This window comes from Anopheles nili, chromosome 3, assembly GCF_943737925.1.
Source record: "Anopheles nili chromosome 3, idAnoNiliSN_F5_01, whole genome shotgun sequence".
In the NCBI taxonomy this organism is placed as follows: Eukaryota; Metazoa; Arthropoda; class Insecta; order Diptera; family Culicidae; genus Anopheles; species Anopheles nili.
Window position 1 is genome coordinate 42,633,286 of NC_071292.1, and position 21,912 is coordinate 42,655,197.

The 21,912-nt window shown below is 45.2% G+C and overlaps 5 protein-coding genes across 5 annotated transcripts; 2 read left to right on the forward strand and 3 right to left on the reverse strand.

The window, feature by feature from the left end:
* Positions 1-681: 681 nt before the first annotated feature.
* LOC128725122 (ankyrin repeat and MYND domain-containing protein 2) lies at positions 682-2,170 on the reverse strand. The gene has a single exon (XM_053818842.1). The coding sequence runs from the start codon at positions 2,168-2,170 to the stop codon at positions 914-916; it is 1,257 nt and encodes a 418-aa protein (XP_053674817.1). The 3' UTR covers positions 682-913.
* Positions 2,171-2,687: 517 nt separating this feature from the next.
* On the reverse strand, positions 2,688-7,083 carry LOC128723356 (tectonin beta-propeller repeat-containing protein). Its single transcript, XM_053817087.1, has 4 exons — positions 4,622-7,083; positions 3,472-4,543; positions 2,938-3,393; positions 2,688-2,869 (listed from the first exon to the last, which is right to left on the reverse strand). Exons 1-4 carry the CDS (start codon positions 7,081-7,083, stop codon positions 2,828-2,830), a joined length of 4,032 nt encoding a protein of 1,343 aa, XP_053673062.1. The 3' UTR covers positions 2,688-2,827.
* An 805-nt stretch (positions 7,084-7,888) lies between these two features.
* Positions 7,889-10,618, forward strand: LOC128724378 (uncharacterized). Its single transcript, XM_053818103.1, has 2 exons — positions 7,889-9,332; positions 9,399-10,618. The coding sequence occupies exons 1-2, from the start codon at positions 7,889-7,891 to the stop codon at positions 10,616-10,618; spliced, it is 2,664 nt and encodes an 887-aa protein (XP_053674078.1).
* Positions 10,619-11,451: 833 nt separating this feature from the next.
* Positions 11,452-13,432, forward strand: LOC128726961 (notch homolog 2 N-terminal-like protein A). Its single transcript, XM_053820810.1, has 4 exons — positions 11,452-11,691; positions 12,189-12,334; positions 12,411-12,540; positions 12,616-13,432. The coding sequence occupies exons 1-4, from the start codon at positions 11,637-11,639 to the stop codon at positions 12,678-12,680; spliced, it is 396 nt and encodes a 131-aa protein (XP_053676785.1). The 5' UTR covers positions 11,452-11,636; the 3' UTR covers positions 12,681-13,432.
* Positions 13,433-17,317: 3,885 nt separating this feature from the next.
* On the reverse strand, positions 17,318-21,536 carry LOC128722899 (cold shock domain-containing protein E1). Its single transcript, XM_053816586.1, has 10 exons — positions 21,500-21,536; positions 20,461-20,828; positions 19,972-20,381; positions 19,687-19,894; positions 19,166-19,612; positions 18,757-19,080; positions 18,387-18,686; positions 17,894-18,316; positions 17,650-17,826; positions 17,318-17,521 (listed from the first exon to the last, which is right to left on the reverse strand). The coding sequence occupies exons 1-10, from the start codon at positions 21,534-21,536 to the stop codon at positions 17,318-17,320; spliced, it is 2,898 nt and encodes a 965-aa protein (XP_053672561.1).
* Positions 21,537-21,912: the final 376 nt, after the last annotated feature.

A 21,912-nucleotide genomic window follows, 5' to 3' on the forward strand; every position in this document is an offset into this window, starting at 1 on the left:
GTGCATGTGTTTCAGTAGATTGTACTACGTTATTCACACTTACCAATAATATAGCCATGCTACAAACTGATTAATATAGTTCGATGAGCAACAGCAACAACTTCCTCATTCATATGAATTAAGCCAGTTCTATACGCACTAAGCTATGTTATTGAATACTACAGCAGTGTCATTGAAAGCCACACTAAAACAAGTAATTCATCATTAAAGTAGCTACGAGCACGATTTGTTTATGGCTTCTCCCTCTGTGGTGGGGTTTTTAGTTGCAAAAATCACCAAAAAACTCACGAAACGTGACGTATATTAAATACTCCAATGGTAAAACTGATACGAAGTTCATCGGTGAAACGAACATCTTTCGCTTTATGGACACATTCCGATCGGAACCAATAACAGACATATTGTTGTACATGACATCGATCAACTGGCCACCGATCTAGTACATTACTAACGTACTGAAAGGCTCTGTATCAAGAAGTATATTACCTTAGCCTGCTTAGAGCAGTCCTGCGTGATTATGCTTGTGATTATGCATCAGCGACATACATGAATGGAAGTAGAAATTCTGATATTATCTCTGAAATTCGTTCGCATGCAGCCATATCTCTCCTCATACGTCGATTGTGAAAATTTTCGGAATATTCGATCGCTTGTTTTAGTCTTGTACCAGTTAGCCTGTTTATTAGCCGCTTGTTTCGTGCACGTGCTACCTACCAGCCAGCCCATTCACATCATCATTGACACTCAACACGGATATTGTAGTTACGATTCACATGCAACATCGATAAAGATGGATAGCGATCTATTCCACCGGATCACCGGGGCTCCGGGGACACATTAACACAAATTGTCAGACATCTAATAATGGGCCCTTTCGCCCATCCCCTTGCCATTGCGTCCTTCCAGCACCAGTTTAGCCTGCGACAAGCTTCTGGAGCTGCTCGCTAATTTCCGTCGAGTCGATTGGCTTCGCGGCAGGGCTTGGCACCTCTCCGGTCGCACCCGTCGGCCGGCTGCAGACCTTTTTGTGCGTGAACCAGTGTAACCGCTGGCACTGGCGATCGCAGTACTGCACCTCCCGGCACTTGGAGCACTTTTTGTCCGGTTTTTCCTCACCACAGGAGCTGCAGAATGTGATGGTATCCTGAAAGCCGCGCTGCCCATTAATCGCCGTTCGGACCACGTCAAGCGCGGGGGCCACACTTTCTTTGCTGACGAGCTGGGTTACCATCTGCCGGAAAATGGTGCATTCGCGGAACGGAAACTCTCGGACGCATTCGCGCACGAGCGCCTCCAGGTACTCGAGCGTACCATCCTTGTTTGGCTTGAGCACGCGCTTGGCGAACAGCTCCACGAAGTCACTCTTGACGTCCTGTTGCGCATCGCGCCTCGAGATGGTATAGTCCCGGTGCTTCAGGATTTCTCCCGTCACAAACCCAAGGTAGTGATATTTGAATGCCATCACCTCGTTCACCTCCCCACGACGCTTCATTTCCCGCTCCATCAGCTCCGATAGGACGGCGCGCACATTTTTCACGTCCGGCGCAAGCAAACCGTACTTTTGCAGGTTCAGCAGTATCCGCACCGGATGGATGTTCACCTGCATGATGAAGCTATGGAATGGCTCCAGCAGCACCACCGGTAGCAGCGCTTCCTTCTGTCCCTGGTCGACGGTGAAACACTCGACGTCTTTTAGCGGTACGAAGTTGTTAATTGTACCCACCGCCTCGTGGTTGGCAACGAACGCACCCATCTGGGCAGGCGTCCGACCGACGGAATTGACCGCTTTGGCATCGGCACCGGCTAACAGCAGCTTAAGGCACACCTCTGCGCAACCGGAAAGGGCACCGAAATGCAGCGCTGTGTAGTTGAACTCGTGCTTGCTCGAATTCACATCCGCGCCCTGGTCGAGCAGCAGCTGCACCACTTCCTTGTTGCCCTTGTAGGCGGCATGCTGCAACGGCGTCATGCCGTTTTCGTCCACAAAGTCTACGCTGGATTTGTACTGCGACAGCAACAACCGAAGTTCGCTGTTTTCGTTCTTCGCAATACGGTTGAATATTGCCTGCTGGTCTTCGGTCAGCACTACCTTCGGTGTGGTGGTGGTGTCAGCTGGACCTTTTCCGGATGCAGAAGCATCCTTCGACGCGGGCGATTCTTCGGACTGCATTTCGTCAGATAATGCTGCAAGTAGCAAAACAATGTGGAGCTAATTACAGGCCCTTTTTCTCACGCCAGGTTAAGCTAAAGCACGATCCGAGTTTCAAATTACTAAACCAAGGGGCGACGTGCGAGTACGGGAGCCCTTAAATCGTTAACTGAACTAAATTCCATGCGTCCATGTTGTTGCGCTTTAATGCTTCCCAATTTGCCAGCAAAAAAACACACACTTTTATTACCTTTCTCGCGTAAGTTAACTTTTTAACTTTTGCAATGTGCAAGCACTTTGTTAATCAACTTTAGGCTGACAGAAGAAGCTGTCAAAATGTGCGCGGAGATTGTGGAGATGGTACACACACCCACGGTGTGTCTTGCAATGGACAAAATTTTTAGTAATGTTTTGGATGACACAAAAAAATTGCTCGCAAAACTGCTAAAAAATCGGTTGACTAAATTTGATTTAAATTTGAAAGGAAAAGCATTGAGGAATGAAAAAAAATGGCACAATCCATTTAAGCTAAAGCCAATTTATTTTTAAACAGTAAGCGGGCATGGGGAATCCGTATGGTTACACGTTCATTTACAACGAGATTATGTTTCTTGATTAGCATGAGAATAGTTATAGCATCTATTTAGCTGTAGATCCGTTATCCGTTTATCACTTTGTTCAATCGTAAAAACCAGTCACATTCACGCAGTTCCAGTTGGCCTGTAGAAAGTAGAAAACCCGTGTTACATTTTCATCGAAGCCATCGTGTCGTGCATTGGCGAGTTTACCTGTATTCCAAGTATCCATCCTGTGCCAGCGGGATTCAACGCCGTAATACCGCTACGTTTGCAAACGTAGCCCGATTGCGCGACGGCAAACACATGCTCCCCCACGGACACGTGCTTGAATCCACTGTTGCCCTCGTAGTGCGGCGGATCGTTCAGCACATTAGGCATAAGCTGCCAGTGGCTGCCCTCCGGGAACGTGCTGTTGATTTCCTTGCGCACCGAAAGCCGCCCGACCGTATCCAGCGCCCAAATGCCACTTTTGCCGACCGAAATCTGCTTGAAATTAACGCCACCCGGCGGTTCAATCAACTGCCACTTGCTGCCGAGGGGAGTTTCCACCGTAATACCGCATCGCAGGAATGCGGAGCCATTCTTTCCCACCACCCACACTTTGTTTTCGTAAATACTGATACTTGTTAGCGGTTGATCGCAGGGAACGTGCTCCCAGCCGGTACCCTAAAATAGAGGAGAAAAAAACCAAAACGACGTCACCATCGTTCTTGTTCGCGAATTTTGAATTCTACCGCAACTTACCGCCGGCTGAGATTGTGAAACACCGCGCCGGTACAACACGTCCCCGTTGGCGGCGATCGCCCAAACCGTGATTGTGCAATCCGCCTCCGCGCCGTCCGGTTGCAGCGAAACATCCACGATTTTCGTGTTTCCAATTTCCTGCCACGGTCCGCTCGTCGTAAGCCGACACTTGCGGTACCACCTGCGCCGTCGAACATAATCCGTAAACTGTTTCTTCGCGTGGTACGAAGCGGGAAAGTCAACCGCGTACTGCCACCCATCCCGATCGACACCGCCCGGATTGTGGAAGTCAACCATCCAATCGCTAATCCACTGCCAGTGCATGGACAGCAGTTTGGCGTGCTCCTTGCTGCGTTTATGCTTGCCCGTCACGTCGCTCCACATGTGCCGGTCGGTGGGCAATCCGGTGGACGAAAACCCAGACAGTGGGTTCCAGCGCTGGTTCTCGTAGATGTAATAATTTTGCGTATCCGTCATCACGTTGATTCCTTGGCTGCTCGTTTCCAGACCCTTCAAGAATGCACCACCCCACCCTCCAGTGTACACCCAAGCCGTATTGTCGTAGCCCACGCCCCACACGACACCCGTCTTGCAGGATACGATTCGCTTCATGTGGCCTCCGATCTGCCGCCAGTATGCGTCCCGCAGGGGTATAATAATCTTTGGACTGTCGTACACGATCTGTAGGATCTTGACCCGTCCGCTGCTGTACAGACTGCACACCGTGTCCGGTGCGAGCCCGTTGCGATAGTGGAACTTTTGGTGTTCCTTTCCGTTAACCTTCACCCGAAACCCGTCGGTGTCGGTGTAGACTTCCAGTTTAAACTCCGCACCCGGTGCAAACGACACCATGCGGTCACGGATTTCGTCCTCGTTCCACGCGGACGCAGCCATCGAGTTGAAAACGGTCAAATTTTCGTTGAACCGGGGATTTATGTGCAGCGGAATGTTGCGCTGCGTTTCCATCTTGTGCCGCATCCGCACCGTCGGGTGACCCTGCAGATCGAACCGCACCTGGTCGGCGTCGTCGTAAATGAATCCCGAGATTTCCAACCGCGAACCGATTAGCATCCTTTAGAAAAAAAAAAAACGAACAAACAAAACCGGTTAGCCAGAAACGATCTTGGTGAATAGTAGCAGCCAGTCTTACCCGTTATGTAGCGCTGTTAAGTAGGGCGTTTCAGCTGCCTTAAGATCGATCTGTTGCCGGAAACTCTTAGCATCTTCGTGCCACTGCTGCGACTCCAGGTTGATCGGGTCAAACACAAACACGTCCCCCATGCCGGACGTGATCCAAACCGAGCGTGCCGACGGACGTCCTTGTACCTCGTTTATCTGGCAGCACACGGACGTGAGATGGGAGATCCAGTCCTCGAGGTCCGTATCGCCGCTAAACTGCAGCTTCAATGGCGATGATCCCGTCGGTAAGCGCGGGGCATGAATGGCAAGCCGTGGAGAACCGGGCTCGCTGCAGCACATGATGCACGTAATCTCGGAGAGGGAAAACTGCATTTTCGTCGTGATACCGTCCGAGTTGAGCACGGTCAGCGTACCGGAGTCGGGTCCCGTACCCTGGTTGTTCACCCACTCCAGCTCGATCAGGCAGTCTTCGAACGGGTGGCCCGATTTGGCGCATCGAGCCTCACCCGATTTTACCCACGAGCTCATCTCGATGGCTTTCTCGTAGTGCGCGAACGTATCCCCTTCCGAATCGCGCGCTGGCAGACGCTTTTTGAGGTCATCGAGAAGCCTCAACCGCCACGATTGGCTCAGCTCTTCCGAAGCGTGCTGGGAGAAGCTGTCGTTGAACCAGCTGGGAAGCATACACGGGTCAACCGTGACGGCACCGGCGGAACAGCCCACCCACAGTACCTCACAATCGGTCCAGTTTTGTGAGCCACCGTGATCTTCGCATTCGCCGAATACGCCGGAATCACGCGAAGTCTCACCTTCGAATACACTCGAATCCGTCTCGGGGTGTGCCTCAGTCCCTACGACGGATCCAACCGAACGGACCGGACTCCAGGCACGAGAGTTTTTCAGCTGCTTGCCGGAGATCTCGTACACGTCGTTGCTAACGGGCATGCTCGTTCCAGCCACGCTTTCCAGCGATACCTTCTGCGTGAGTTTGCACTCCACCAGACTGCCTACGTGCTGGGGTTTTCCCGGTCCTTGCTCCAGCTGGTTCGCTAGCGCGTCAGGCGACAGTTCCGGTTTGTGCCATAGCTCGGGCCGATTCTTTACGTTGGCGGTTGGTGCTGAACGGGACGTTTCCTCGATGCCAGCGGTGCTGTTCGATCCTCCGGAATGTCCGGCACCGGCGAGACCGGCCTCCTGCTGCAACCGCTCCTTGTAGAGGCTGTTTAGGCTGCGGTGCTTCGTGGTGGTCGGCGAGCTGTTGCCACTTTGGCGACTGGAGAAGGAAAAGTTGCTCGACGTGCGGCTGAGCTGCATCGGAAGCTGTATTAGGCGCCACTTTTTTCCGGTCAGATCGGAAGCGCACACACCGGATCGAAAGTAAAGAGCACGATCCTCCGAACCCACGGCGAACACTTGATCATTAGCGGCAACGGAAACGTACGAAATGTTACCGACCATCTCCACCCAGCCACTTCCGATCGCGGCATCCTCGCTAACGCCCGATGCTTCACCGTGCACGCCCCGCCGGAACCACACGTGATTGTCGTTCGTGACGCACCACACGGAATTGGTACCGACGGCGACTTGGGAAATTTTCAAATTCGTCCCTGGAGGCTTCACTTCCAACCAGCTGCTACCGGTGAGTGTGTCCCGCGTGACACCGGAGCGTACGATCGCTCTGCCGTTGTACAGCACCGCCCAAACGAGTCCTGTTGCGCCGACAGAGATTTGAGACACCTCACAACCGGATGGTGTAGTTACGGCCGTCCAACGAAGTCCTTCTGGGGCGGTTGTGCCAACACCAGATCGAAACATTACCCGTCCGTGTGCCGTTACGGCCCACACGAGCAGCAACCCGGGAGATGCTCCGGGTACGCTGGCTCCACCGATCGACACGTCTATGAAGGGTTCTTGCGTGGGATCCTTGTGCAAGGGTGCGACGGCACACCATGAGTTGAGTGCGCAGTAACGCCTAAAACGGATCCACTTGCGGCGCCGAACACACGACTTCCAGTTCTTCTGCGGATGGTACGTGGCGGGAAAATCGACCGCATACGTCCAGCCATCGTGATCGAGCGGTTGTCCGTCGAGCGTGAGATCAAGCTGCCATTCGCCCTCCCACTGCCAGGCCATCGACGGGAGGCGTACTTTTTCAATGTTTCTGTCTACGGTTCCGTCCACGTTGGAGAAGTGATAGCGATCCGTTGGGAGCAGCCGATTAGAGAATCCCTCGATCGGAAGCCAGCGTTCGTTCTCATACGCTTCCTCTTTGATGCGTATCGGAACATCGAGGCCGTGGACGTGCACGTACACCTGCCGGTCACCACCGATGGCCCACATGAAGTGCGGCACGACGCAGATTTTCTTAAACTCCAGCCCCAGGTAGAGAAACTCGCGCCATGCAGCACCCGTCGTGGAGAGCGCGTAGACGCGCCCTTCATTGCTGTTTGCGAATAGGAGCGTGCTTGGCATAGCGAATGCGACGGTTGAACGACTACCCTTCGGTGATGCTTCTGGTGAAGGACGTGTGGTATATCCTTGTCGCGACTAATCGATAAACCTAGAACGATCGTAAGTTGTTCACGGTGGTCACTAAACGAGGCGATTTTCACAGCTCGCGGCCATTACTTACGATTATCACATTCGTTAGCTTAAGGTGCTAGGTCACAGCCACTAATAAAACTAGTAAGTAATCATCGTTCTTTATTTAGTCACCACACAATTATCCACCCAACACAGGAGCGCTGCAGTAGAGCGAAAATTTTGTCGTCTGACAGCTCGCAAACAATACTACTACTGCCCTGCGGGAAACAGCGTTGCATTTAAACGTAAACAAATTGTAAACGTCAAACCGAATGCACCATCATGTCAGAGCTTTCAAAACAATAACATATATAGCCAAATTTCGATGGAGTTTTAGGAACAAATGCATCTCTTGCGATCTCTTCTCTCTTGCATACATAAATTGAGAATTTTTTGCTTGCTCTTTTATAGTAGATTACCACCATAACTACGTTCATTTCACCATGAATCGTTTTTTGACGTGAGTCATCTCACTATGCCTAATGAAGTGCATGCGTATGAGCAGCTTCACCGGTACGTGTGGAATCACGGTAAGACCGTTAGTGTCCGTTAGTGTCATTAGATGGTGCAATTGTATGTCCATTGCGATATACGATGCAATGGTTTCAATATAAAACCACCCCCCAGGGGAACGTCGACAAACAGTTGTCAAAGCTAATCTTTAGCAGTGTGTTGTGCAAGGCTTTTTCCAGTCATGGATAGGCGAAGATTCGCTAAAAACAAATTTCAAAAAGATCCTTTGCATTGGACAGCCGCCAACGATTGGCCAAAGGAGATCAAAAAATGCCTACAGAAAGGTGCCAATCCGTATCGCCCAAACGACGATGGACTTACGCCGTTACACGCAGCAATCGCAAACAACGCAATGCACGGGGTAAGCCTCCTGCTCGACCAATACTCGTCCGACGTCGCGATCGTACGCGAGCACATGGAGAAACGATTCCTATGGAAACCCGAAATCAACTGCTGGAAAAAGCGACCCATCCTGATCGCCTGCTCCGAGGCTGAATGTGCACAAGTGCAGCTGGTTGCGAGCTCCTGCCCATCAGCTATTCCGTTTAACATTCAAATTTTCGTACTGCTGCGGTCGTTATCCGAAGGAAATCGGCTCGTTGCGCTTGACGTCTGCTCGGAGTCGAAACGCACCGCGGTGTTTGCGTGCATTCGGCAGCTTCTGAACAACGGAGTCCTTTCGCTCGATAAAAGCGACTTGCGAAAGGATTGCATGACCTACCTACAAACGGCCTGCATGTATGGTAACGAGAAAATGATCGCACTGTTAATATCGCACGGAGCGCAACTATCGATCACGGGTGAAAATGGTGCCATTCCGCTCCTGTCGGTGTGTAACATACTGAAACAGGACACCATGAAACTGCTGCTTACAAAATACGTCAATCGGTACGATCCCACCGTCTGCGATAGCCAGGGAAGAAATGCGTTTCATATCGTTTTACAAAAGAATAATCCTGCGCAAGCTGATTACGTGCTGAAGGCACTGATAAAATACCGAATGGCACAATTTTCTGAAACAGAATCGCAAGCATTCAACCGGATATTCCCTTACGAATACGAAGAGCTCGATTGCATACCCACGTGGAGCTTCGTGCGACCGAATGTAAAGAATTTGGTCACCGAATATGTAGTGCAATACCGGCTCGATTTGACGTACAAATGGGGCGGCAATTTGCACGTGCTCGATCTGCTGTCTCGCAAAATAGCGCTTGATTATTGCTTTGAAGAAATTCGAGCTAATCACGACATTTTGAGGCTGGATGCGCATCGCGAAATGAACGTACTGCATCGTTTGCTCGACAACGATCTGCTGGCGTTCGTCGAGGAACTGTATGCGGAAAATCCTGCCGTGAGGAAAATTTTCGAAACCAAGGGTGCATTTGAAATCCTTCAGGGTGCGTTGCACAAACAAGACATGAACTTATTAACTTTCATACTGCAACACCATACCGAGTTTTTACGATCACGCCCAGACGAACTGATAGAATTCGCTCTTGGTGCAACTTGGTTTGGGAAATGTACGTACCAGAAACCTTTTGCACTGCTCGCGGAATCATTTCCAGAGATGCAACACAAAATCAACGAAACTATTGCGTTAGCGACCAAAGTGCAAAAAATGCAATGTAAGTATGATGAGAGATCTTTTGAAGCTTTTTTGTTTTTCTAATTTCTAATTTTCATCCACTTAGCTTTCAGAGATGTGTACAGCGATTTAACAAAGAATTTTGAACGGACAATAGAGACGTTAACAGCGGACGCTAAACACCTGCAGGACATATTAGACGATCAACAGAGAAATGTTCTCCATCAAGCGGTAGAATGGAATGAACCTCTGTTAATAAGAAAACTGCTGGATTACGATGGCGATCTGATGAACTGTCAAGATGAGATGGGAAATTTGCCTATTTTTCTCGTACGAAGTATGGAAGCGTTAGAGATGCTGTACGAAAAAACGCCCGTCGGTCCAACCGACACCAACACCAACGGATACAACCTGCTGCATCACAGCTGTAAATTTGGACATTATAATAGCGAAAAAGTGCTGTCCAAACTGGTGTCTTGGGGCTACGACGTGAACCAAGCCACCAACGATGGTAGTGTTCCTTTATCGCTTGCATCGTGCTGTTCGACGGTTAAATTTCTACTTCAGAACGGTGCAAAGCTTGAGCTGATCAATGGGACCGCTCTGGGCAGTACATTAAACGATAAGCAACGGTGTGCCGCCTGGGCACTGATTCCCAAAATTGCCCACTTCGATTGGTTCGAAGGAATGGCCCACAAGTACCTGCCCTGGATGTTAGGAGGCCAAAATCGCGACTTTTTCATGTGCAGCACAGGATATCACCTGGAGGAGTATCCCGAGCTACGGAAAACGCTGTTCGACAGCCTCTACAAGCACACCCCAGACGAAGCAGCAGAGTTTTTTCGCAAAGTGTGTCACCGAGCGATCAATAGTTGTGCACGTTGGTTTTTGGATTACGGATATGAGATAGATTTCGACCTGCGCGATCAGGACGACTACACTCCTCTCAATGGACTGCTTTCGTACATGGAAGAAGAAAACCTGGATGTTGTGGAGCGGTTGCTTAAAAAAGGCGTAAATCCGAACATTAAAAATCAATGGGGACGCAACGCCTTGCTGGCCATTGTCTGCCATTTTCGGTCTGCGCAATGGTACGGACATTCACTGGCAACTATCGAGCTGCTGCTTGACTATGGTGCGGAAATAGATGCCCAGGACACGGATGGTAACACTGCGTTGCATCACGCATTCATGGAAGGGCAGTTGGAGCTGGTTGAACTGTTAATCAAACGGGGAGCTAACAGAAAGCTCCGAAACAACCAAAATAAGCTACCGTATGAGAAAGGTGATAAACACACGCAAACTTTGTACGCATTTTTATGCTAAAATTTGTACGAAATTCAATTCAATCCAGCATGCTGCTATTCTCTCTCCTATTGGTTTACGATCAAAGAATTCGTTAAACACTTTGACGAGCAGTGGGTGTGCCTTAAGCCGTTCGAGCGCATTTAATAGCATAAATAACTCGCCGCTATTCTATTTATGCAAGTCAAACATATACCAAAGATATAACTACCACAAAGGATTCCGAACTTGTACGTGCAGTGAATGCTACCAGAGTGAGAAGTGTTGATAAAGGCTTTTTACAATAAATTAAGCAGCATGCTATCAGCACCGTAGCCGCTCGGATTTTTTTTCATTTGCTTTTTTTTCTCCCGCTCCCGGTTTATCGTTGCTGAACCGTGTAACTACTACCATTCTTTATGCTGCACTCACATACACCATGCAGCATGCCGATTTATCAGCATTCCGGAAGCAACGATGTGGCGTGTCTAGCGATCGTGCCTTGGCGTTTGGTTCCATAGCGATCCGCCTGTCACTTCCCACGCCTTAAGTAAAGACAGGACAATCTAGTTCCCCCTTAGCTAGTATTTACGTTTCAGACCCTTATCAATCTGGCTCTAGCGCTCTTATCGGTCCATTTCGTCATTTTCGTCTTATTGTCGCTCTTCCTGCAGGCTTCTCGCTTTTTCCCTCATAAGCGTACCGCGCATGGTTCAGGCGTGATGGAAAGAGAAAACACACCCACAAACCGAGCCCAATGCACTCTGTCCAGTGCCAACGACAGCATCACTAACAGCCTCACGAACTAGTAATAATGCTCTGGTCTGACCCCCTGGTCAGTCGCTCAACAACCGCAGCTCAGTTCGCACGGAACGTTATCGACTCGAAACGGAGAGTGTTGAATGAAGCACCTGTGCTGGATAGATTGACCGCACTATAGGAACAGAAAGCTCATATTTCCTGCCACGTTTTCTAGCAAGCATCGCCTGGAAAATTCAAAAGTGGACAGTGATCTATTTACGGGAGTTGGTCTCAGCGGCAACAGTGGCCACGGCGAGCGATGATAAAACTTCATCTTACAAGTTTCGGTGCTCTTCTGTGCGTGACTGCACTAGGTAATGCTCTTGGTGTGTTGTGGAGGTGCCAATGGTTTTGTGATGAATCGTGAAAGGGTTCAAATTTAAAACAGTTGCAACAACTAACAGTACAACGTTATGTCAGGCACGGATAGTGCACCGGAATGCCTGAAACAAATGTAGAATTGGCCAACGAATACAATTGCTACGATTCTATCGAGCGATTAAACTCGAAGAATGCAAGCCATTTAAAAATTGAACCGCCTCATCGGTTGATTCCTCGCTAGATATTAAGCCTACAATAATCATCAATGTTAATATTTGCTTTGTTCACTTGATTCATATGCTGCTTCTCGTAATATGGGCTCATTAATCGGTTCGTTTGTAAAACGGGATCGTTCTTAGAACAACTCGCTCAACTTGTGCTGCCTGCTTGAAAGCCTTCCCGTCGCAGCATGCTGTGAACAATTATCTCGCTTATCAGTCTAACGGCCAGTTTCCTGTTTCTGTTCTGGGTACAACTGCTCTCACAACAGTGGTGCTTATCAGGTCGACGCAGGGCTGTGATCTGGACCAAACGCAGCAAGGATGCCGGATAGATAATGGTCAGTGCACTTGTGCGTTCGGTTGCAAATCGGAGTTTCGCTACGCCACACGGAAAGAGTGTCAGGATGCGCTAAAGGTTTGAGTGCAGCAACCGCCTACTGTGAGGAGTGTGTTGATGATGATTTGAGTTTATCTTCGTTTGCTCATTGCAGGGCCGCACCAACGATATCTGTAACCGGCAGCCGTGCATGAATGGAGGAACATGTACGCAGGTCTTGGCCATGCCGCAATACAAATGTCGTTGCGAAGGAACAGGATACTGGGGCAACCGCTGTCATCGATGTAAGAGAAAAGGATGTTGATGATAATCCTTATCAACGATTTAATTCCTTCACTTCCTCATCTGTTGCTTTACAGTATGCCCCAAACCCGACCAGATCCAGGCAGGCAGCAAATTTCCCTACGAATGCGTCGTTATTTGAATGTCATCAAACGCGGAAATAAAAGGCGCTCTACTACTTTAGTTACACCAGCAGTTAATCAATGAGTTAATAATTTTCTTGCAAACCTATTGTTCATAGAATCGGCACGTCAAAATCAATTGTCACAGGAGAGAATCAAGTACAGCCAAACTTCATCAACTGCAAACACTAGGAACAATCATTCTGAAAATGAAACACCCAACGAACATCGAAAAAGGAAACAATTGTTAGGAAATTGACCACAACTAACAACTTACGGCTAGCTTTAATACGATATCCCAAACGACTATAAATACTCCACACCAAATAGATAAGGTTGGCTTCGAAAAGCCATCGGCGGCATCGGCGACAAGATTCATGGACAAGGCAATGTCCAAAACCGGTACAAAACCGACACCTGAAACGGGAAGCTCGTTCATCGAATGTGGATTTATCAGTAAGCTTAAATGATATGTGTAGTTTAAGATGGTTACGCCACTAGATGCACTGTGCGAAATTCAGTGATTGTTTGTTAACAATGCGCTCACAATCGAAGACAGTGGTAATAGTTAAAGGTTTGAATCAAACTACCAGTTATTAGACATTTTTTACAATTGATAATGATAATTTACCACATGACCGTTGAGATGGTTCGACATGTAGCGTAACAGTACAGTTACAAGTCCATAAACAACGTATACTTACGCTTGAATAAAGCTATAATACGTTTTCTATATGTGCTCAGAGAAAAATAAACATTTCCAAACTGCAACCATCTATGTTTAGTGTAATGCTTGCTTTGCTGTTGTTTTCTTTTGTTTGCTTTGCTTGTTTTTATTGGTTACATCAGATTTTTGTGTTTTTACTTTGTTCAGTTACAATGTTGTATTGATTTCACTGTTTTTATATCTTTTTATATCTTTTTCATTTTTTTATGTTTTTTTTGTTCGTTTTTCAGCTCACTTGTGGAATTATGCCTATGCTCGTTCATAGGATACTGTTTTTTTATGTTTCCTTTATCTTCATTTTTTCATATTTCTCGTATGTTTGCCCTTCGTTTTACGTTCTCTATTTCTTCACCTTACTTATTTTGCCTGTTTAGCATTGAAAAGGTGACGATCAACCGAGCGATCGAAGGATCTATCCGTTTGCCGTCAACGAAAGAACGAAAAATGAATCAACTTCAAGTCATGCTCGATGTGAGGTGTCGTGTAATCGACTACATCGACCACTCCAATGCTATAGGGTAATGCTATGATACCATCCGCCTGTAGTTGACTTCAAACATACTCTATCGGGCGTTACTTGATGCTGATTGATTTTTCTGTCTTCTATCAGTTCAATCACCATGGTGACGGTAGGTATGTTTATGACGGTTCATTCCATCCTTCATTTACTCTCCTCGGTCTGCGGTACAATTTAGACCACCAGGAGCTAAAGCGAATTATACACTACCCAATACGCGCCGTTACAATGCAATACACGATATAATAGGTTCTAGATGTTCTCCTCAGTTAGATGATTCGTTGCGATAATCCAAACGGAAAAGAAAACACAAAACCAACAAAATGTAATATGAGGGCACTGCTCTGCTATGGCAGCATGATTGCATTACTAAGCATTTTTGTTTGTTTAAGTTGACTTCTGCTTCAACTGCGTTTCATTTGATCCCGAAATGTTCATAACTGTTATAATAGTTTATGCTTGTTTTGTGTGTGTGTGTTTAGCTTAAAGTTTTACTTTAAAGCCACCTTTATAATACGTCTTCATTTATTGAATGATAGTTGTTTTGTTTCCGTATTTATTTAATAATCCCATACTTGTCTATTCTCAACAAGAATCCCGATCGTTCCGTTTTCTTCCAAGCGCCCACCTTCGCTTCTAGCTTTGAACGCCCGTGTTCTGTTCGTTGTTGCTGACAACAGATTACGACTTAAATTCTTTGCATGTTCTTCTGTTGGCATTTTCTTTCCAATTACTATTTGGGTCTTTGTTGTCGACCAGCGTGTGAAATGCAGATTGCATGCTTCCTGTGCTTGACACACGTCTTTATGTCTATGCATGCGTCATTTATTGACTTGTAAAAATTAATATATATAAGCCTATACGAGCGTTTACCTTAGCTGGTATCCAATGTTTTTATTTGTGTATGCATAGTTGAATATGTCTGTGTATGAATCGTTTTGTGTGTGTGTGTGTGTGTGTATGTGTGTCTGTATAGTTTTATTTTCGAATTGCTGCTGGCCATCGTTTGTTACTGTTCGTTCGCAGTGTGGCAATGGTAGTGTCGTGGTCCATCTTACACAAGCGCTCCGTGTAGACGCTCAAAATTTCCTGTTTTCTTAAACGGTTACGGTTACATTTTTTACATTGCTGAGCATATCATGTTTCTTTGTCAGATGAAAACCATTTCAACATTTCTGCAACATTTAATGTTTTATCTTCTCTACGTGTTCACCTTTACGACCTCTTACGACCACTTGCGCGCCAATAACTTTTTTTTGCATTGTTTCAATTTGTTGCGAAGACTAGATCATGTTTATCAGAGGAAATATGCGTTGGGATACGTGTTTCATTCAAAAGCCTTTTTGTTCTGCTTAAGCATGACATAGTTATGTTTTCCGATTCTGTTAGTTTTGTTCAGTTACACGCGATTTCTTGTTACAATGCTTTCACTAACATAAACATAATCAGGCTTAGAGCATAGCACAGTTCGTTTAGCTGATTTCCTTGCGTTTGTTCTAGTTAACATAATCAAGCGAGCCATTGTTCAACTGAATGATTCTTTTTACTCACATTTTACTAAACATAATCAAGAAGTATTTGAATAGTACGATTCGTTCCGTTTCATGTATACAAGTTTTTTTACAATTCTGTGAAAGCCTTTTCCAATTGTTCACTCAATATCTCGTTTGCTGCTTTTAGATACCCTGTGTTCCCCCTTCGCCCAGACGTTTGGATGATACATGGAAATTCTCAATTAACAGCGAGGTTGCCTTTTCATTTCGCATGAACATTGAATCATTTTCGTATTAACTCAAATGAAATATTCTAGCATTCTTAAGGTTTCGTAGTGTTCTCCACCGATGTATAGTGGAATCTTCAATAAGAAGAGACAAAACGACTTGTTTCAAACTCTCTGCTTACTCAATGGCAAACGGGTCGTTCGCCATCGAATGTTTACCGAGAGCAAACTTACACAAATAATGAGCGCATAATTTGGTATTAGTAGTAAATAGAGTAACACGATGAAACGAAAGAATAGACTCAATTTATCGATAAACAGCTAGATCATATGAATCATATTCATACTTGCTATTTCGTACATTCCTAACAAAGTCTATATGCACTGATGTTTCTGCGTAGTATTATTGTATCTTAATCATCAAATAGACTCCTAGTGTGACAAGTCTCTCATCAGAATTCAAATAGCTGCTTATCCTTACAATTTCAACACTAAATACACCGTTCGTCAAATAATGCGCGCGAACAGCTTTACATCGCTTGGTGATTTTTACGCAATTCATCGTATGTTCTGGTATATCTACACTCCCCTCGTATTACCAGTGCATAAACCAATCAATAACTTTTGATAACCGAAATCTAACCATCGTGACAACAAAGGATTTACAATTGTGTTAAAAACTTTTGTTACAACATTACGACATAGGAAACAAAAGAAAACATTGGATATCGTGACAACAAAGAGTTTACAAATGTGTTAAAAACATATAATAGGACACACGGTTTGATACATTATAATTAATTTCAATCATATGCATTTCATGTTGAAAACCAACAAACGAAAGATTTTTGATGTAAAAACATCATTTTTTTCAGGTCAATTACTTTTGCAACAGCCAGTATAGATTTCTAATGCCATTTGATTAATTTATGCAACATCGAACGGGTGAGAGCAAGATATTCTAAAACAAAACAATATGCAATTTTTTCATATATTGTAACATACTGATAGTATGAGAAATAAAATTCGGACACAAAACACGCGCGTACTCCTCAGCTCAGTGGAGCTAAGTAACAACTAATCAGTAGTTCAATGACGATAAGGATATAGTAAATACATTATAATCTTCGGGCACATTCGTTTTCAAATAAGGTATCCTGTTGTATTTTTGTATGAATGTTAAAATTAGTCTTCGCTGTAACTTAAATTGAATCTACATTTTTCTACAATTCATTTCAATTGGATGTTTAATTTTCTCGTTTTTAATTCACACATTTTTGGCAGTGCGAAAGGATTAACGCAACAATAAGCGTAGTATTTTGCTTCGTTTCGCTAGCAATAACCAGAAAACAAGATTTTGGATCCATCATCACATGCCATAATATTTCAATTGATGATATTGTTTTCATTTAAACCGCTCAATCAAATTATTAGTTTAGTTAAAAAACGCTTGGGCTCGATTTTTTACCTAAAAAAATACAATACAATGTTGCTTCTATTTGCTTCCAGCTGTTATGGGACTTAAATTTCAATAAAATGATAAAATAGAAGCAATTGCTGTAGTATGTATTAGAAATATCAAATTTTGTATTTTTCATTTTACTTATTACTCATTCACCAGACATTTACCTGTAATTCAGATATAAAATTCAACTAATGAATGAGTTCGTGCCTGCAACATATCTCTGCAGCACTACTTACCAACCAAACGAGGAGATCTGGCAGATGCTTGGAAGCCTTTAGTACCATCAGGTCCTTTAGGCGCACGAATGACAGTCAGACGTGGTCCGCTTTCGTCAACGGAGTTTAACTTGATACGAGAAATCAATCGCTCTGGACGTGGTCCATTGGCATCATTTAGTTTAACAACGTTGCACGCAGAAGTTTTCCCATTTCGCTGTTCAAAAACAAACAAAAAAATATTTACACATGTTATAATAAGATTTATAAACATATCACCAGTGCATCTACAAACAACAAGAGCGATAAATCTTTCTACCCCTGGTACGAGTACTATACACTTGCCTGGTTAGTAACGATTGAAAACTCTACCGTATCGCCGAGATAGAGATTGGCGTTGCCTTGAACATCAGACATATGGAAAAACAGTTTTTTCCCTTCATCTACCTCGAAGTCTAAGAATCCAAACTGCCCCTTGATGGAATCTACCTTAGCTTGCTTTTTGGTTCGAACGGGAGCAATCTGTGAAAGAAACACAACACCATCCAAATTAACCTGATGTACTTGGTGCTTCATGTTGCTAACATACCTCCATTGCACGATTTAGTTCGTCGATTTTGAATGTCACCACATCGTCTTTTTGCAAAAGATCACGATGATTTTTCAAACTAGTAATACCAAACTCATGGGTCGAAAGTGTGTCTCCATTATCGTTCTTCACCTGCACCAAACCACTATACTCAACTTGGTCTGGATTAATACAGCGCAACGGACGCAACACAGACCCATTGAAGCTTGCCGGAAGAACTTTCGGCTGCTGAATAGTTCCCTTCGGTAGCACTTTTACATTCTCCGCCGGAATGCAATTGCCCGCATTAATGGCATTACGAGTGGAGAGCGTATATTCCACTTCCTGACCCAATTCCAGCGAGTTGCTATTGCCAACAAAATTGCTGAAGTGGAAAAACACTTCCTGATCATGCTCAACAGTTTCGATGAAACCAAAATTTTCCTGAAATATTTTTTGCGACGTTAGTTTATCAAAAGAGAGCAGAAAATAAGCTTTTTCCAATAAATATTACCTTCAATACTGCGATGAATCCATGATGAATTTTTCCCGGTTTTATATTTCCATTGGTGTAGTTAGATTTCAAAACGGAATTGCCGTTCGTTCTGGTGCCATTGCTAAGTCCTGCTGTAGGCGATTGCATAGATTGAACGGAAGCAATCGAAGAAAGCTGCGTATCAATTGAAATAGAAGATTGTTGCAGTTGTTGCTGCAATGGTTGTTGTTGTTGTAGTTGTTGCAATTGCTGAGCCTGATGCGTATTAGAACTGATCTCCACAATGTTTGTCGCGATCAATTCTTTGTTACGTTTCACCTGTGTTTAGAAACAGCCCAAAATGGGTATATTAAATGCTTACGTGAATTGGGTACTCGACACGGCTTACCTGACAAATATTGAATCTGACTTTATCACCCACGCGCGGTGGCTTATCACAATCTTTCAAGAAATACATAATAGTCTTTTTAATAGACCCTTGAACGTAGGTAATAACTCCACCCTCGGTGCGTTCCTGTGATTTGATGGGACTTTTGGGTGCCTCTCTTGACACAATGCCTTCGACATTGTTCTCAATCAACGTCTCGAACTTTACCGTCCCAACGGGTAAGTGCTTAATTCGTATTGCGCTCTGGCGATTGTTGGCGAAACTTGAACCAGGGTCTTGTATGACAGTAAATTCTACCTCGTCGTCAATGCTAATTTCGCGGCTCTAAAAAAGGAACGATGTATAAAAATATCCATCTAGCTTCTACAACAGTCGATCGATGTAAAACATCATGGAAAATGGCACGTACCGTGTCTAGCACCTCAGTAAAGTGGAAAAACAACCGAACATTGCGTTCGACGCAGCGTAAAAATCCAAAACCTTCCTTTAGCGACGCCACAACGCCTTGCTCGCGTTTCTCGCCGCTCACTTGGAATGTTTCATCCAGCAGGGAAATCGATGTGGCCCGTTGCAACTGATCACGACGATCGGTAGCTAGCAGAAACTGTACCCAATCACCGTGGCGAAGCGTGTAATCGCCTTTCTGGTCCTTGTCTCCAAATGGCACTTCTACCTCCGAATGATCGGCAGCACGATATCGAATGCGTCCTGGCAGCGGATCGTTCGTTTGCTGACGTGTCGGATTATTACGATCTAATGGTTTCAGTACCTGCCCTTTGTAGATGGTGGTGTCAACATCCTCAAATATTACCGATCCGGGGGGCAAGCGAGCAATATTGCAAGCTACCTCTTTGCCCTGAAAAGCAAATATGACAATGCGTAATTAGTAGACGTATGTTACTTTTGCATGAGGTATTGAGAGCGCCTTACATTTCTGGTTTGGATGATAAATTCCACATCATCACCAGGACGAAGTTCGATAGTGTTATCCGCCTCGGAAAAATGGAAGAAGATCTCCTTTACCACATCCGCCCGTTCGATGAATCCAAACGTGTCCTTCATCGAACAAACTACACCACGGTATTTGACTGGGTGAGCCGGATTTTCCAAGCGAATGTGACATGCTCCCAAGTTACCTCTGTGTGAATAAAATAGAAAAAAACGCACCCATTTCATTGTTGCGTTCATACTTTTGTCAACTGTACAATGGCATACCTTTGATTCGTCGCTATCTGAAAGCTAACTTTATCACCCGAACGCAGGGACACGTTTCCTTCGACGTCATCTTTGGTATAGGGTAGGAAGAAGCACTCGCCACGATTTTCGTAGCTAATACGCCCGGTCGTTGTGTCGCTCGAAGTGGAAGAGCTAGTGTTCCCGGGTGTAGCCGAGTCACTCTTCAACTCAGTCGTAACGGTGCCGGTCACGCGTTCCTCCGACAGTACCACCTCCGGAGCGATTTTCGTGACCTGGCTGGCGATTGGTTTTCCGGTTCGCCTGTCGTACGTCATCTCAAACTCAACCGGATCGCCAATCTTCAGATGTTCGATGTTGCCTCCAAATTGCGAAAAGTGGAAGAAGAGTCGAGCCTGTCGTTCGCAGCATTGGATAAACCCGTACGAATGCTGAAAAAAATGAAATATTCCTTGTGAAAATTGTGCTAATCGGCGTTGGAATCAATCGATTGCGACCACCAATACGTACCAGCAATTTTTCAATAATACCGGTCTCGCGCGTTCCCTGGCTTGTATCAACGCCGTTGCTGTTTTGGGCATTGGAGTAAGAATTGTTCGCGTTACCCATGTTATTTGGAACGTTCATGATGGCGTTGGCATTGAACACCCCGATCGAGCCAGTAGTACCAGAGGTACCCAGCACACCCATGGCGTCATTGCCACCGAAAACGCCCTGAGTGGGGGCGGCCATCGTGGTTGATTCGAGACTGAAGGTACCGATCGGTGGGAATACATTCGATGGGTTTATAGACTGCCGCGGAGCAGCCGGTTGATTCGTTTGGCCACTAAAGAAAACGTCACTTCTCTGCCCGTATGCGACGTAATCCATAAACGACGCTGAAAATAAAAAAAAAACAAAACACAAAGCAAACAAATTAACTTTCAAAATGTTGATCACATTTTTCGCTTCGATACAAACTTTGCCTCAAAATCATTGCTATTCTAGAGATGGCTTAAATTTGGTTCACAAACTATAATACAGATATTTGTAGTCCTAACAGAATGGTACACATCCATCGTTTTCTAATAGTGCTAAATTGTTAATAATACATCCTAAATTGATACGAATTCGATTGATAAAGCCAACTATGATTCTTCTTCTTAAAATGGCTTAACAACTGGCGTACGATCAAGGCCTACCTTGCTAAGCTAAGCTAAGGCTTTCAATGATGTAGAATTTTCACGTAGCCGGATAGTCATTCCTGCGTACGGGGGAGACTTTGTCGAGATTCGAACCCGATACTATCGTGTGTTTGTACCACACGCTAACGCTTTTGCTATCGAGATTACATTCTGTTATAATTGCGAGTGATTTTTGTGTTCTTTTGCTCGATTTTTTCAATATTGTTACATTTTAGAGATTGATAATATGCTGAGGACGATTCAAAATATTGCCCTACATCCTATGCCTCTTTCCCTTTCTATTAACGCATTGAACAAATGCTTGAAAATGAAATTGTCAACGCGCTAGGAATTGAAATTAAAATCAAACGTGATGATTTACTTACCATCAGCAGAGCGGAAAGGTTTCGTTTGGCTTCCCATAACGGTGATCGAAGACAAGAAAATGTTGCTTTTTTTCAAACACAGTAATTACTGGGTGAATGAAAAGACCACAGGGCACTGATATCAAGGATAATCACTCGCGAAGGATATCAAGCGGGAAAACAAGCTGCTCCACAATATGCTTGTTATCGCAAAAATTACTTCCCCTGAATCGCGGGTGCAGCGAGTGACGCAAAAAAAATGTAGAATTCTATTTTTCACTTGTTCCAGAGTTCCGAAGGATCGACTCTTCTTCCACTTTATCGTTCACAAGGCGAATGATGAACCTATTGTTGAAGCAGTTGTTTCATGCGGATCACTTCCAATTGCCCGATCGTTTGGAACTTCTCTCTTTTAACTTTGGCTGTTGATTTTG